The 17,146-nt window shown below is 41.1% G+C and overlaps 1 protein-coding gene and 1 long non-coding RNA gene across 2 annotated transcripts in view; one reads left to right on the top strand and one right to left on the bottom strand.

The window, feature by feature from the left end:
• The window catches only part of LOC118650794 (cytochrome P450 4V2-like), a 29,227-nt gene extending 14,066 nt beyond the window's left edge, over nucleotides 1-15,161 (bottom strand). The window contains exons 1-7 of the mRNA XM_036299141.1: nucleotides 14,894-15,161; nucleotides 9,787-9,899; nucleotides 8,317-8,402; nucleotides 7,373-7,563; nucleotides 6,923-6,992; nucleotides 4,093-4,219; nucleotides 1,690-1,875 (exon numbers count right to left, since the gene is read on the bottom strand). Of these exons, the coding sequence (XP_036155034.1) occupies nucleotides 1,690-1,875; nucleotides 4,093-4,219; nucleotides 6,923-6,992; nucleotides 7,373-7,563; nucleotides 8,317-8,402; nucleotides 9,787-9,899; nucleotides 14,894-15,107 (987 nt within the window). The 5' untranslated portion in view covers nucleotides 15,108-15,161. The remainder of the gene's footprint in view (nucleotides 1-1,689; nucleotides 1,876-4,092; nucleotides 4,220-6,922; nucleotides 6,993-7,372; nucleotides 7,564-8,316; nucleotides 8,403-9,786; nucleotides 9,900-14,893) is intronic.
• A 57-nt stretch (nucleotides 15,162-15,218) lies between these two features.
• LOC118650795 lies at nucleotides 15,219-16,691 on the top strand. The gene is made up of 3 exons (XR_004966045.1): nucleotides 15,219-15,634; nucleotides 15,744-15,858; nucleotides 16,213-16,691. It is a non-coding gene; the product is annotated as an uncharacterized LOC118650795 (long non-coding RNA).
• Nucleotides 16,692-17,146: the final 455 nt, after the last annotated feature.

The following is a 17,146-nucleotide window of genomic DNA, read 5'->3' as shown; positions in this document are numbered from 1 at the left end:
TCCAAAGAGGACCACACCAAGACACATCATAATTAAAATGCCAAGAGCAAAAGACAAAGAGAGAATCTTAAAAGCAGCAAGAGAAAAACAGTTAGTTATCTACAAGGGAGTACCCATACAACTGTCAGCTGATTTCTCAAAAGAAACTATGCAGGCCAGAAGGGAGTGGCAAGAAATATTCAAAGTGATGAATAGCAAGAACCTACAACCAAGATTACTTTACCCAGCAAAGCTATCATTCAGAATTGAAGGTCAGATAAAGAGCTTCACAGATAATGAAAAGCTAAAGGAGTTCATCACCACCAAACCAGGATTATATGAAATGCTGAAAGGTATCCTTTAAGAAGAGGAAGAAGAAGAAAATGGTAAAGATACAAATTATGAACAACAAATATGCATCTATCAACAAGTGAATCTAAAAATCAAGTGAATAAATAATCTGATGAACAGAATAAACTGGTGAATATAATAGAATCAGGGGCTTAGAAAGGGAATGGAATGACAATTCTTGGGGGGGAAAGGGTTGTGCGTGTGTGGGAAGAGACTGGACAAAAATCGTACAACTAAGGATGAGGACAGTGGGAGAGGGGGGGCGGTAAGGGCAGAAGGTAGGGTGGGACCTGGGTGGAGGGGATTTATGAGGGGAAAAAAGAGGAACTACTGTAATAACCTGAACAATAAAGATTTAATTTTACAAAAATGAAAAAAAAATGGGGAGACATAAAAACAATCCCAAAAGGAAAGAAAAAAAGGAATCACCACAAAAAGAATTAAATGAGATGGAGGCAAGTAACTTATCAGAGAAAGAATTCAGAGTATTGTTTGTAAGGATGGTCAAAGGTCCGGATGACAAATACACACAACTCAATGAGAATTATAAGAAGCTGAATAAGAATGTCACCAACATGAAAAGGAATCAAGAGGAAATGAGGAATGACCTAGCTGAAATAAAGAACATAATGGAAGGCTTTAACAGCAGATTATAAGAGACTGAGGACCAACTCAGCAAATTAGAAGACAAGGTAGGAAAAAACACACAAATGCAGCAACTGGAAAGAAAACTTAAAAAGCAGGAGGAGAGCCTAAGGGAGCTTTGGGAAAACACAAAAGGAAATAACACCCAGATAATAGGAGTGCCAGAAGGAGAGGAAGCAGAGCAATGGATAGAGAACCTGTTTGAAGAAATAATGACAGAAAACTGACCTGATGTTGGGAAGAAAAAAAAAACCATACAAGTTGATAGCTTTTTCTGAAAAAGAAAGTTGGTCTGGTATTTAATTAGGGTCTTAAACTTTGTAATTTCTAACTACAATATAATGACTCTTCATCAGTTATAACAAGCTACTTCAAAATGTGATCAGAATTTTAAAAAATGCTAAAAACATTTTTAAAGAACTCCTATAAATTTTTTATTTTTTTAAGTTAAAAAGAAATTGAGAATAGATCATCCCTTATACCAAGCATCCCAACATATTTTAAAAGGTGGCTACAAATAATTCGTTGTATTTCATGTTATTTCTAATTTTTCTATTAAATGCTTAAACATGTCTAAGTATTAGTGCTGGCTATTTCTTCATCCTTAGCATTTTCAACTCCCAAAATTAAAAAAAAAAAGTTTTCTTGTTATGTACCAGGAACTATAATTTGTTTCATGATGATACCTGAGACTAACATAACAACACAAAATACCTCAAACATGAAAGTGTCCACTTCTTCTCGAATAGCCTCCAGGCTTAGCTTGTTCCCTTCATCATCCATCACATTTAAAAGCAGGTCAAGAAAAGCCTTGTGTTTTCTCTTGGAGAGGGTCATGCCCTTGTCATCACTTTTACGTTCTTCATCTCTCTTTACTTCATTGGCCCGTTCATTGATGACCTGTATGATTTAAATGATCACATGCTTTTGTGTGGAATTTAATATGGCCTAATAATAATTGTCCTGTGAAAATATACTAGCTTCTTTAACTGATTTTTTCCTAAGCCTTTCCTGTTCTGTCTCACTCAACAGGAACTTTGGTTTTTATGAAAACATAGTAAAGCTTTCTATGAGCATTTTTAGGGCGTTATTTGATAAGATTTTTAAAAACAAATTTAATGTCAAAATACATAATTCCCAAGGACTATGTTTGCAGCCTTTCCAACATGGGAATAGAGTAGTAGTCTCCTGAATAGGGCCCAGCGAGTTGAAAGAACTCATGAGAAAAAGTAGGGGTGGTGGAGAGAACACAATCATTATATAAAAAACTAGTTGTAGATCACTCTAATTACGTGTTGTATTGGGGAAAAGAATCATAACGTATGCTTGCCACTCCTTCTGCCTAGAATATTCTTGCCTCAGAAGCCAGCATGACTAGCTTCCTCCCTAGTTGTAGATCTCTGCTGCCCATTGTCACACTGTCAGGGTCATTGACACCCTAGTCCCTAGCACTCACTCTCTTCCTAAGCCTACTTTACCTTTTTTCCGTTTCACTTACCACCTGGCATTGTATTGTTATTTAGTGACTTTGTCCTCCATCTTCAATGTACCAGCAAATTTGTCTTTTATTCATTGATATACTTCCAACCTTTAGAACACTGCTTGGCATTTTAAACATTTCATCAGGTATGTGTTGAATGAATAAAAGAATGAAAGCCCCTGAGCTTAATTTGGTTACACATTTCAACTTTCTCCTCCTTTCAGGCAATTGTCCAAACCTGCTTCTGCTTTGCATGAACAGATCCCAAGTTCCATAATGGCAAGCACCATGTCCTCTCTTTGATTCTTGGTGGAACCCCTAGTGCCTGGCACTCAGTATGCAACTTTTGATATTATCCATCCCATTTGGAATTCATTCATTATTGATACTGATATTAATGCATGAAATTTGAAGACAAGGGTAATTATACCTATAAAATACAAACTGTTCACCGTTCACCTATTGCCAGGCAATTATGCTATACTCCACTGACAGCAGCTAACTCCAACATCTCATTCATCTAACTTCTAGGGGCTCTAACCACTTGATCTGTTTGTAGAGGCAGCACCTCATTGTCAGGAAGCAATGCTAGGATGTGAGGGCGATCTGGCTGCGACATCTGTCACCCCATTGATCGCCAGGGTTGATTCGGCTGATCTGGCTGGCTAGGCGGGTGTCCCCCTCCTCCCTCACCGATCCATGTGCGTCCCTCCCGAAGCTGCGGGCTCGGTCGAAGAGGACGACCTTCCCCCCCCCGAGGAGAGGACCGGTCTTCGGTCAAGGGTATACGAGTAGCTGCGCTCCCCTGCTAGAACCTCCAAACAAGCTCTCAGGAAGCAATGCCATCATATTTTAAACTATAATTTACAGTAAAGGATAAATATAATTACTTCAGCACTTTTATTTGTACATTTAAATTATAATGCATGTTTTCAATTAAAGTTTGCCTTTAATAAACATACTTTTAACACAAAGACAGACTATATCCAGAACATTACTATTTCCTTATCATTAAAAATTAAATAGTACAGTGGGGCCTTGACTTACGAGTGTCCCGACTAACGACTTTTTTGAGATACCAGCAGTCTCTTGGCAGATTTTTTGCTTTGAGTTGACAGAGTAATTTGAGTTAACGAGCTCCTTAATGAGCTCCTTAATGAGCTCGGTCTCGGAACGAATTAAACTCATAAGTCAAGGCCCCACGGTAATATCTAGTTAATTTTTATCTTTTCCAGTTTAAGATACTGCTATAAATGCCCTTTGTCTTGGAAAACCATTGCCTAATCCAAACATTTTTCAGAAGATTCTTATAACACAGATCCCTGTGTCTTTATTATCTTAGCATAGCACCCAGTTTGTTAATAAACTATTATTGCACATATCACATTTTGTAATTATTTATTTATAGACAAACTCCCCCAGTAGATTAACCTCCCCCAGTAGGGAACATTAATGACTGGGTATGTTAACAAACATGGAGTCATGCACTTATAAAAGTTCTAGAAAGTGATAGTGGTAGAGGTTGCGCAACATTGTTAATTCCCCTAATGCCACTGAATGGCACACTTAAAATGGTTATTATAATAAATTTATGTTAGGTATGTTTGATCACAATAAAAAAAAAAGTGAGGACTTACATTGTTGGTAAAATTATGTAAGATATTTAGTTTCCTTTTGTGATCCCTTCCATCTTTAAACAAAAGGTACAAAACGTCATGCCAGAGCCAAAATGTCCTCATTCTTCGATGTAGCAAATCACTCATCCTATAAACAGGTTGAAAATGTATTAGCTGATATAGCAAAAATGTGCACTGCTTGAGTACCTATTTGGTGCCTAGTGTCAGTGAGGGTAACATGTGGCAACGATGATAATTCATCTTAGCAGCTACCAAGAGCTCTATGCTTTATGCTCAACAATGAAGGCATGGGTTAGTACACATCCTAGGAAGCTGAAAAATTAAATGGGTCCTTTAGAGGAATGAAGAATCCTATCTAATAAAAGACAAAAAACGTAATTGACCGTACCTTCAGTATGCTTCCCATTGGCTAATCAGGGCGATATGCAAATTAACTGCCAAGAAAGATGGTGGTTAATTTGCATACGTAGGCGCCAAGCAACAGAGCTGGGGGTCCCCTGACAAGGCCGAACGCCTCAGTCAGAAGCATTAGGCCTGGGCAGGGGCAGAGCCAGCGATCGCGTTGATGGCGGGGTGCTTGAGGTCCCCTGCCCAGGCCTAAAGCCTTGGTCATTAGGCCTGGGGAGGGGTGGAGCCGGCCATCACGTTGATGACGGGAGCTAGGGGTCCCCTGCCCAGGCCTAATGCCTCAGCCACAAGCGTTATGCCTGGGCAGGTGCGGAGAGCGGGGACTCCCCTTCTCAGGCCTAACACCTTGGCCAGAGGCATTAGGTCTGGGCAAGGGCGGTGCCAGAGGTCGTGGGTAGCAGGGGCAGAGCTGGCAATGGTAGGAGCTGGGGGTCCTCTGCCCAGGCCTAATGCCTCTGGTCAAGAAGCATTAGGCCTGGGCAGGGGCTGAGCAGATGATTGAGGGAGCTGGACGTCCCCTGCTGAGGGCTAATGACTCAGCCAGAGGCGTTAGGCTGGGCAGGGGCCAAGCCAGCAATTGGTGTGAACTACAGAGGAAACACCTTTTCTGACTGTTCATTGGCTTAGCTCCCTGTATGCCACTGGTAATATTCTTAGTAACTTGGGTAATAAGAGTCCAAATAAGTGATCTAGTGTTTTTTACCACACTCCTGGAGAACAAAAAGAAGGTCTACTGCTGGAGGGCTAAGAAATGTCATATCCTGCCCTAGCTGGTTTTGCTCAATGGATAATGCCTTGGCCTGCCCACTGCTGGTTCTGGGTTCAATTCTGACTAAGGGCATGTATCTAGGTTGCAGGCTCCTCTCTGGCCTGGGCCCAGGTCAGGGCTCATGCAGGAGGCAACCAGTCAGTGTTCCTCTCACTTTGATATTTCTCTCTGTCTTTCCCTTTCTCTTCCACATTCTCTAAAAATCAATGGAAACATATCCTCAGGTGAGGATAAAAAAAGAAAGAAATGTCATATCCTATGAAAGACACATCTTGAAAATGCCTAAAGAAAGTTGTCATTATTTCCTGGTAAAGGGACTGGAGTCCCTGTTGATGAAAACACCTTGGTGGCTGCGGTGACTGGCAGTGGCTACAACAGGGGGTGATGGGGCTGGTGCCTTCCCCTGATCAGCCCAGTCGCCTACCACAAAGGGAGGCCAGACAGTGGCTTAGGCCCACTCCCCAAGGGGAGCAGGGAGTAGGACATACCCTGAGGGTTTCCAGTATGTGATAGGGGGCAAGCTGGGCTGAGGGACGCCCCCTCCAGTGCACAAATTTTTGTGCACCGGGCCTCTAGTCCATTATAAAACACCTTATTAGATGGCCATCTGATCTCTCCTTCTATTTCTCCAGGAAGAGTTCCGGACTTCCCCAAGCTGCCTGTATCTCTCATATCACACTGTGGTATGAAATCTGCCTGTTTAATGTGCACACATTTGCTTATTACTCCTCTGGCTATCCTCTTCTCCAGTAAAGTGCCTCTCGGTCAAATCTCTGTCCCTCAACATTTTCAGTGGTAGAGCACAAAGACCTTGACATGATCTCTTCCTTAGAGAACAGCTTACAGGCCAGTTCGGCAGAGTAGCCTTTCCTGGTCACTCAATCTGTGGGCTCTATTGCTGTTTTCTTCTTGAATATCAACTTTATTCTTTCTTTCTAAGCAATTATTACAGTTTATAAGTTTATACTTATTTATTTTGATGCTTGTCTCCCTGTTATTCTGTTCTGTGGACCACTATAAAACAACTCACAATCTTGTGTAAAAATAGCAGATTACATATGCTAATATGTATTAAAATGAAATGAGCAGTGGACTTAAAGACAGAATTCCTCAAATCAAACCCCAGCAGTGCCTTTTCATAGTTGAATAATCTCAAGCAATTTTCAAAATAAATATGACCATTTCAATTAAAAAATAATACACACTCAATGCAGGAAATATGGGAAGAAATAATTAATAACAACACAAACAAGAAAGCAAAGCACATAACACAAAACAATAATCACAGCTAACATTCTGGAATAATAGCTACAAGATTTTTTAATGAATAATTTTTTATACCTAGTGGTTATCATGCAAAAAGTATTGTCTTTATCTTTATTTTTTACCTTTATCACTAAGCATCATAATGTAATTTCTCAACATATCACAAAATAATCATGTAAAATTATACCAGAGCCTACGTGTGCCTTAATTTATACAATAAATCCTCTACTGTTAAAATACATGCTTAAATGATTAGGTTGATTTTTAGTGCAATAATTCATTGTGAAACAATGAAAAAGATACAACACAGACAAAAAATTATTAGCGATATTTTTTAAAGCTTAAATCTGTAACAACTTTAAAAATAATTAGAAGGGCTCCGTTTACCTATAAACTGCACGGACATACTCAGAATCATCATTAGTCTGAGCATCAATATTCTTGCCCATAGCTGTCTCTGCAAAATATGGGTGAGAAGCAACCATTCAATTCATGCACATGCCTTCTGTTTATTTTCCAGTGGCAAACACTTCAAAAAAGAGATCAATTCTTATATATTTTAGAATTGTTCCTTTCCCCTTTCACTCTTGCACCTTTTGTTCCTCCTACTCCCTGTTCCTGCTCCTTCTTCCCTCTGACCTTCCTGGCAGGTTGGCTCTGCTTGAAGCCCTGGCAGTGGGTACTGCTTCTCAGGAGCCTAATTTAGCAGAAGGACCGCCCCAAAGAAGCCAATATCCTTTCCAACCCCTTCATTTGCCTTCCCAGTGAAATGTTATTTTCTATTTGGACCATTGTATGTTTACACCACAGCTCTAGAAACAAATCCATGAGACTTACCACAGATTATATCTAAGGCACAAAGAGTGATGTAAAAAAAGCAGTTAAATTTTTCTCCGTCAACATGTTTTTCAAGCTTATTAACCAATATGTTGGCTTGTTCATTCATGACATCTAAGAAGTCTTCCAGAATGGTAAAATGGAAAGTGGGTGTTAACATTTTTCTCCTGGAGCGCCATTTGTTTCCAGTACTAGAAATACATGACATGGTTACAAAGAAGAGAAAAGCAACATCCAAAGCAAATAAAGCTTAGTCAAGACAACAAATTCTTCTTAATTACAGATTCCCAAATACTTTGGTCAGAATGTCAAGGGGAGATTCATATACAGTTACAGGATGGGCGTATTTTAGATATCCTTCTATATTACTAATATTTAAAAGAGCTCTCATCAAATTTGAAAATTTTAAGAATTTTTCTAAATTTCTAAGTTCTGAGTTTCCAAAAATGAGAAATTTCCCCCCTGTATCCAACCTTAACCCTCTGAAGATCAAGGAGCTCCATGAGTCTACTTTGATCTCTTACAACTTCAAAGTCTACAAAGTTCCCACCGAAGTCCTGCTTTCTCTTTCTCAGTTGATGGGGTCCTGTTGCTGGATGGCAGCTCAAGGACTGAGGTTACTGTGCTCCAGTTACTTCTCTGAGGATGACTGCCTGTTTCATTGAATTTTCAAGATTTCCCTGCTCAAAACTCCCCTGTGCCATACTCCATTTCTACATTGGGACTTTCTAACTCTCCTTGGAACACTGGTGATCATCATTATTGAATACCATGGCTGGAGATTACTCTACACCTGGGTTCCTGTCTCTCACAGGCCCATTATCATCCAATCTTTCAGCTTCTCCCTACTACCCGACTGCACATTCTTGCTACAGGAAAACTACCCCGTGTCAATGCCTGACATGTTACACACAAGACAGCTTTATCGATTTACACTGACTTACCTGGTAAGAAGTCCTAGTCCAAGCCATGGTTGTAGGAACCTGTACAGATGAGACTTGTCAATTTGCTTTGAGCTAGTTAAAATTACCTTAGAAAGTGGGAAAAGAAAAATGAGAGATAGAGATATGAACGCAACCTTAATTATAAGAATACTGGGCTAGAATACAATACTTTCTAAAGTGACATTTCATAACAATTACTTCTTTGTGGTTCATTTTCATTGCTATGACTCAAAGAAATTCAAATAGAGTTTGGAGCATACAACTGTCACTCACTCTTAGAGACTAGCTGGAGTTGACTGAAAGGAAAATGTCCAAGATAATTCCTGACTCCTGCCATGAATTAGGAGCCAAGTGGAGTTGTTTATTCTAAGGGTAGGAGTGAGGGAAGAGAAGGTGGGTGAAGCAAAGTATGAGCACATTAAGGGAGATGGAAATCACAAGTTCATTATCAGGTATATTGAATTGGAGGTATTCAAGTTGCCACAGTCTGAAAGCAGGTATGAAGCTCAGGATTGAGGCTTATACTAGGTACTCATTTGAATGTCTCCAGGATATAAGTAGCATTGGGAACTATGGGTATAATTAGGTGCCTGGAGCCAAAGTAAAGCAGAAGGGATGAGCATATGCACAAAATGCCTCTCAGGATCTTGCTGCAGTTCCCTACTTTGGACAGATCTCTATCCATATGTACTAAGCCCACTTACACTAGGCCAGCAATGGCTGACATCCCACATGTGGCCCTCTCGCTCTCTCCTCTGGAACAGTAGATTGGGCAGTGTGGTGCCAGATACACTCTAAGAATTTTACCACAATGAGTAAGAAAGATGTATCCAAGCCCAGCAACCCTAGGAAATTCTGCTGTTGATTTTGAAGGTATTTTTATCTTATCTTTACACCCTAACCCAAAGCCTTTGTCATCAAACCATCAGATAATACCCACAATGTCATGATAGTAAGTAAAAAAAAGATAAATAATTTTTAGGAGTAATTTCAATAGCGTGAATTAACAACATCTTCCCCATCAATATCAGATTAGTGTTCTCTTTTAAAAAATTAACTTGAAATCATAAAAGTATAATGGATACTCTGAGCATCTTAAGGGAAACACTTAAATTTTATTAGTCTTATATTTGTGTAATCTTTAAACAGTGCCTGGTAGATGATATGAGCTCACCATGTAGAATAATCTATTTATGGTTCTGTTCAATTGAAGACTTCCCCCCAAAAAAGGACAAATATATTACTTGATACCAAATGTGTATAGACATGTAGAAGCTGCTACTCTTCCCAGAACTCACACTATATCAGGAAAGCATTTAATGGCATCTTCAAAGCCTTAGATATTTAATGGAATCCTCATTGTATTGAATTTAATTAAATATAAGGACATATATTTGCTGTTTATTCTGATGAGATTCTCACACCATCAAATATACAGTGATACATTGATCATAGTCACTATCAACTCACCTCTATAGTTTCGGCTTTGTACATGAGTATTACTGGTACTGTGCCAAGCCAGAATATTATCATTGGTACATGTCTGTTCTCTTCAGTGTAATTCATCAGCTGCTGGAAAAACTCTTTAAAATATTTAATTTTAAATAAGTTCCTTACTGTGTCTTTTTGGGTTTTTTACTGTTTTTACTTTGGGCTATTCACACAATGTCTCTCATATCTTTCACATCTTGAAGCTAAACCACACAGTTGTCCTTACTAAATTATTAATGAATGAATTATGAGGCTAATTAATTATGAATGATATATATTAACAACCTGGTTAACTGAGAAATGCCAAGCACTGTGGCTGTTTGTGGTGACCTTATGACATGCCTTCCCCAAGAACACTGAGGTTGTTCAGTTTCTCCTGACCTGCACAGGCTACTCTTCTGTAGAAAGGGATGCCTGTCCCAACTCCACAGCCCTGGTAGATAGATACTCCCTTTCACCCTCTCTAAAGCAGTATTGCAGTTCCTCAGCAAATTGAGATTAGAGCTAAGATATGATCCAGCAATTCCTCTTCTGGGTATTTATCTGAAGAACATGAAAACACTAATTCAAAAAGAGGTATGCACCCCAATGATAACTGCAGCATAACTTACAATAGCGAGGATATGGAAGCAACCTTAGGTGTCCATCAGTGGATGAATGGATAAAGAAGATGTGATCATATTGGCCCAGCTGGCATGACTCTGTAGTTGACCATTGACCCAGTCAGGACATATGCCCGCATTGCAGGCTCGACCCCCAGTGTGGGGCATGCAGAAGGCAGCCAATTGACGATTCTCTCTCATCACTGATGTTTCTCTCTCTCTCTCTCTCTCTCTCTCTCTCTCTCTCTCTCTCTCTCTCTCTCTCTCTCCTTCTCCCTTCCTCTCTGAAATCAATAAAGAATATATATTTCTTAAAAGATAAAAATATTGGCATCTGTGATAACATGAATGGACCTTACAGGTATTATGCTAAGTGAAATAAGTCAGACAGACAAGGACAAAAACAGTCTGATTTAACTCATATGCAAAATATAAAAGAAAAAAGTAACAAATTAACACATATAATGAAATAAAAAAAATTCAAGGATACAGAGAACAGAATAGTGGTTACAGAGGAGAAGGAGAAGGGAGAGAGGGCAAAGTAGGTAAATGGGGTTAAACAAATGGTAATAGATGGAAACTAGACTTTTGGTTGTGAGCACCCAAAAGAGTGTATAGACGTCAAATTATACTATTGTACACCTGAAATTTAGATGTTATTAACCAATGTTACCTCAATAAAAAAATTATTTTAAAAAACTCTTCTGTTTTACAAATCCTTCAACTTCTCAAATGACCTTAGGACATGCCTTCCCTAAGAACACTGAGGTTGTTCTCAGGGGCTCCATAGAACCTCTTCTCTTTGTAGGAACCTCTTATTCATAGTGCTTTTTGTCTAATAACACTCACTTATTCTTCAATTGTCATCTTAAATGTGATTTTGCTGCAAAGTCTTCTCTGATATTCTAAACAAGATTTCTGGTAATATAACTTCCCAGGTTGGCTCCCATTCCTAGTACAGGCACCAGATCTCAGGATTTCTAAATACTGTCCTACAATAAAATAAACCAATTCCCCTTGGAGAAGTCATTGATTTTAGGGCCGAGGCAGAGAAAAATACAAGAAGAGTGGAATTTATTATGGTGGCAGAAAATAAGGAAGTGCTCAAAAAATGATGGGCCATGTTGAAACACCAAACAGCCAACCTGAAAAGCTCCTAATGCTCCAAACTGAAACAATTTGTGCAACAGAATAAGTAATGATAGAATTAGTTTGTATCACTTCTCCAGTCACTATCTTATAGGTTTCAGTGTACAGGACTTTCACCTCCGTGGTTAAACTTATTCCTAGGTATATTATTCCTTTTGATTCAATTGTAAATGGGACTGTCTCCTTAATTCCTCTTTCTGGTAGTCCTTTGTTAGCATAAAGAAATGCAAGTGATTTTTGTATATTGATTTTATATCCTGCAACTTTACTAAATTTATTCATTAATTCTAACATTTTTGGGGGTGGAGTATCTAGGGTTTTCTATATGAAAAATCATGTCGTCTGCATTCTTTTTCTTGGCCAAATGTTCTGACTGGGACCTATAATACTATGTTGAATAAAATGGTGAGAGTGAGCATCCTTGTCTTCCTGATTTTAGAGGGAAAGCTTTTAACATCACACATGGTGTTCTTGCCAAAAATTCATAACCTCAATGAAACTCTGAAAAAAACAGCAGGCAAATCCAAACTTAGAGTGATTCTACAAAATACCTGTCTCAGAAAATGTGTCAAGGTCTTGATGTGTGTGGAAAGACTGACAAACGATCACAGATTAGAAAAGATTGATATTGAAGAACATAACACAAGGAAGCACAACTACTATATGCCAGGTGAGATTTGCAATTGAGTCATGGAACAGAAAAAGAACTCTAGGAAGTGTTGTAAAATTCAAATAAGGACTGTAGTATTGTAAAGAACATTGGACAAATAATAATTTTTTAGTTTTGATAATGATACTAATTCTGTGAAATAACATCATCAGAGGAGGCTTGCTGGTATATGGCATATGCGAACTCTATATTATTTTTACAACTTTCCTGTAGTTTTATTATTATTTGAATGAATAAATGTTTATAAAGAAGGGGATTTTTATCATTCTGAAGTGAATAAAAAATAAGCTGGAAGAAAATTTGAAAATATTTTGTTAGTAGAAGAGAAACACATACACACAATATCAATATATATAAATGCCTAATATACCAACTGGAAGTTCCATCGTTTGCTATCACATGTGCTGACCACCAGGGGGTGGTGCAGAATGAAGGAAGGCCCAGGCTGGTGGCCAGCAGCTTCTAGGGACCCTATCCATACACGTATTTTGTCACTGGGCCTCTAGTATATAATTAATAGGCTATGTCTACATTTCCTTCGATATAGGAAAAAAATGGGTTTGAGAATGTGACAAAAATGTGGAAGAAATGTCATAGTGAATATAAGAAAGAATCATTAAGCTAAAAAGAATTACTGAGAAGCACTGAGGAAAATGTAGGGATTACATAGGGAAATTTGGTAATCAATCAAAGCAGCCTCTTGTATAAGACACAAGGGTATTGAGGGTGGGGAATATACCTTTAAATGTTGTGCTATGCCCAGTTTTGCTGAGCTCAATGATGGGCACAAAGGAGGGCCTCAAATAAGTGCATGATTGACAATGAAAAAATGGACTCAAACCAAGTTCTGGACAATGGTCTAGAAAATGTACGCATTAAATTTAATCCTGAAAGTAACTGTAACATAGTGATGTTTACCTGTAAAGGGTAACACACTCTAACTTAGAGAGTTTTAAACAACTTGTCAAAGTCAAGCACTTTGGTTACAAGCAGAAAAGGAGCAAAGGTTGGTCTCATGCCCAGATCCAGTAGTTGTTGATGCATTAAAAAGTCCCCTTGAGAAAGATAATGCGTTACCATGCTCTTCTCTCCAGAAGTAACTATAAGGAGAATTACTTAAAATAATCCAATAACTCACAGTTTGTTTTGAAATGGATCTTATTCACTAGAGATTTCAATTCTTAGAGAAATTCCCCCAAAAGACTATGATGAGATTTCTTAAGTATATGGTTTCCTGTTGAGGAGGAGGGGGTCTATATTTCTTCACAATTATTTTTTAATATTATAAAGCCTTTGGGTAGAAGGGAAGATTAGCTCTGCCTTTAGTGTTTGCCATGGTGATGTTTACAAATGTAGTTTTCACATATCAAAATTTGCTGCATCACTTGCAGCATTAGTCGCATTGATCTCTGGTTGGTTAAAAGTTTACTGGGATTTCTTCTACCAGAAACATTTTCTGTATTTTGGTAACACTCTCCCATGAGGCCTCATGTCTTCCTGTGAAGTTTAAATGACAGCATTATTTTTATTTGGAGAAAGGAAAGTGGAAAAGAAATAATCCTTTAAGCTTTGGAATTGATGTTCAGTCTATAAAACGTCTTCAGTTAAACTGAGGGGTGATTGGATTCTAGTTCTGGGCTCATTTTAAAATATGTCATTTGGGGCAAATCTTTTCAGTTCTGGGCATCTCAACTTATCCAGCCACGAAGATGAAGTGCTAAGATCTAACTCACCCTCCCTCATGGGGCATCCAAACACCAGGGACTTTTAGGAGCTTTCTAACTTAAAGTGACCCCTCTACCCTTATCATAACATAACATAAAGGCTATCAGCTTCAAAAGATGATTTCAATAAAAAACCAATTCACTCCTTAACAAATAAGACTTCTGAAACTTGCTGTATGACTTATGGGGCAGGCCTTGGTGAATAACATCATAATTCATGTTGTTATGCAACCTCCTAAAAGGGCCAAGGAGGAATGAAAGTTGTGGTGAAGTGTTGTGATTTCTGGAGGGAGAGGCTCTGGTATCAAGTGCATTTCTCGTCTCTAATTTTGGAGAGAGAGAGAGAGGGAGAGAGAGAGAGAGAGAGAGAGAGAGAGAGAGTTAGTTATAAGTTGTGTCTACCTTTAGGACTTAAACAGTAAAGACAAAAGAAAAAAGGCAGTGTTTTTTGTTGTTTTTCTTATTAAATATATTTTTATTGATTTCAGAGAGGAAGGGAGAGGGAGAGAGAGAGAGAGAAACATCAATGATGAGAGAGAATCATTGATCAGCTACCTCCTGCATGCCCACCCCCAACCCCACTGGATAGAGCCTGCAACCCAGGCATATGCTCTTGACCTGAATCAAACCTGCGACCCTTCAGTCCACAGGCCAAGCTCTATCCACTGAGACAAGCCGGCTAGGGCTGCAGGTGGTGTTTTCAGATAGCAGCAGCCAGCAGTTGGGAAAATAAGAAGAGAAAAGGCAGAAAGACGGGAGTTTAGAACACTGCACTTATGTGTAATGAAAACTGGAGAGAACTGGGAACCCAATATCCAGGGGGTGATAGAGTCGCCCCTCACCCAGCAGCCTGCAGCTCCAGTCCTGGTGCCCCAGGCCGGTAAGGGGCCCAACAGCCCGTGGCGGGGATGCAGCTGGCCCGGGCGCGCGCAGTCCCTTACCTTTCCCTCCTTGTTTCAGGACCAGGGAGTGTCCCACCAAGGGGTAGGCACCCGAAACGCTGGGGATGCGCCTCATTTGCAGCCACTTATGCGCGTAGCTCGCCATCATCTGCAACAAGCTCAGGATGAGGGTGACGCCCGCCAGGGAGACGGCGCTGAGCGCGCCCCAGAGCAGCAGCTTCTGCCCGACGTGCACCAGCCAGACGGCCACCATCGCGCCAGCGGACGGCTCCGCGCGGGGAGAGAGACCCAGAACTTTGGGGGCGGGAGTTGGGCCCAGGCCCGTACCAGCCCCTGCAGTTCAAGTCAGGGCCCTGGGAGGAGTCCCGACATTCCCGGGGGCGGGCGCAGCGGGCCGGGAGGGCGGGGGAAGAGGTGGCGCCCGGCCCAATCGGCTCTCCCTCCTCCCGCAACCCGTAGGCAGCAGCCCAGGCGCCCAGAAGCGGGGCTTCCCGTGCAGGGACCGCCCTGCCCCCTGGGGACTGGGCTGGAGCCTCCCCCGCTCGGAGGAAAGCACCGCCGGGTTGTTGTGCAGACAGACGCCTAGTAAGGCGCTCGGGCCTCTGTTTGGTTCCAGCAGAAACGAAAGCCCGGAAGGCGGATTCTGAAGGCAGAGAGCGCTGAGAAGACACGGAGGCCCTTGAGTGGCGTGGGGAGGAGAATGGGTGCAATTTAGGGCAACTCAGGATGGAGAGGCGCACTGGGGCTGCGGTGGGCTGACTTCTGTTACGGGAGTGAGCGGTACGTTTTAGAATGGAAATAAAGGGCGCCGGGTTGGAGGTTCGGTTTGGGGTTAGTTTTTCCCTGGCTGGGCGCCTGGCCTCATGATGCTCCCTTGCACAACCTGTAGTGTCCTCTCTCCTGGGACTGGCTGCGCGCGGGAGTTGGGGTGCATCCTGGCTGCTCATCATGGACATTCAGGGCAGCTCCCTACTCTGACCTGGGACTCCAACCTGAGGGAGCAGGTAAAGTTCGTCATCAGGTCACGGGAGAGCTGAATCATGTTCTTGTGATCCCAATGGCTTCCAAATTATCCTCGGGACCAAGAGAACATGGGGGCGGGTGGAGAGGATGAAGGGCAAGGTCTCTGGACGTGGGAGAGATAAGAGGTGCTGGCAGAGCGGGGGTTGGATACAGGAACAGTAATTATGAAGTAACTCTCAAAAGACAAACCACTGAGCCTGTGGAAGAAAGGAAGGGAAAGGGAATGATGGTGAGAAGGATGCCCCAATTCCGCCCATGGCTGTGTTCACTGACTAGGAATTTTCCTTCTTCAGGGAGCGGGACCCCAATCCTGACCCTGGTTCTCTTTTCTACAGGGGATCCTTCCCACAGAGGCGCCGGGCTAGGAGTGTCCCTCTCTAGGAGCAGGTCCATAGTGATCGGGAAGGCGCCAAGGAAGATGACCTACATTGAGAAATGCCCTGGGTCCTACTTTGCTCAATTCCCTCCGTTTTACTGGCAGCTCTGGTACAGGTGGCAGGGCCTCTTCTGGGAGAAACATGCTTAAGGCTTTTCTCCGACTGATTTTTTTAAAAGTCATCCATCTGTCCTGACATGGACAAAGGGTCAGGAAATAGTAAGTGAACGATAAACTTTTAAAGTTGCAGAACAGAGTACATAATGTAACGCCATCTTTGGGGAGAAAAATGGTTTAGTTCTCTGCAGCTGGACTAATGTGTGGGAGGAAAAACACTGGTCAACCTTATGGTATGTCCACAGAGAAGAAGAACTTACATTCTTTATTTTATTCACTTTGATATGATTTCATCTGTTTAACACTTTAAAATATTATTTTCTCTAATATTTTAAGTAGATCTCATCTCTCTAAAAGTCTATCACAGCTATGGAACTATGGGACTTCTCTCTATCTGACTCTGCTCATCTCTGTGGACAAAACAAGGAATATATAGCCACGACCCTCAAGAAGTGGAGAAGGGGGAGGGCAGAGTGCTTCAGGCAGCAGCCAGCATGAGCAGGAAGTGCTCCAAAGCAGAGAAGGGTATGACGGGTTCAAGAAAGTGTGTAGGGGACCCCTGCTTGGAGCACAGGGTGGCTCAGGGTGACCAGGACAAGACAATGTTAATGTTCACAAGGAGCATGGCGCCATCTTGAATGATCTTGACTCCCAGTCTAAGAAATTATATCTTTATTTTGAAGGCAATTCATAGATGACAAAGAGAGCACCAAAGATTTTATGAATCAGGTTAGTGGGGCTCCACCCTGAGAGGCTGGTCAGCTGTAAGAGCCCAG

The sequence above is a fragment of the Myotis myotis genome, unplaced genomic scaffold, assembly GCF_014108235.1.
Source record: "Myotis myotis isolate mMyoMyo1 unplaced genomic scaffold, mMyoMyo1.p scaffold_m19_p_3, whole genome shotgun sequence".
In the NCBI taxonomy this organism is placed as follows: Eukaryota; Metazoa; Chordata; class Mammalia; order Chiroptera; family Vespertilionidae; genus Myotis; species Myotis myotis.
Note: the sequence above shows the minus strand (reverse complement) of the source record. Positions and strands in the feature narration are given on the sequence as shown.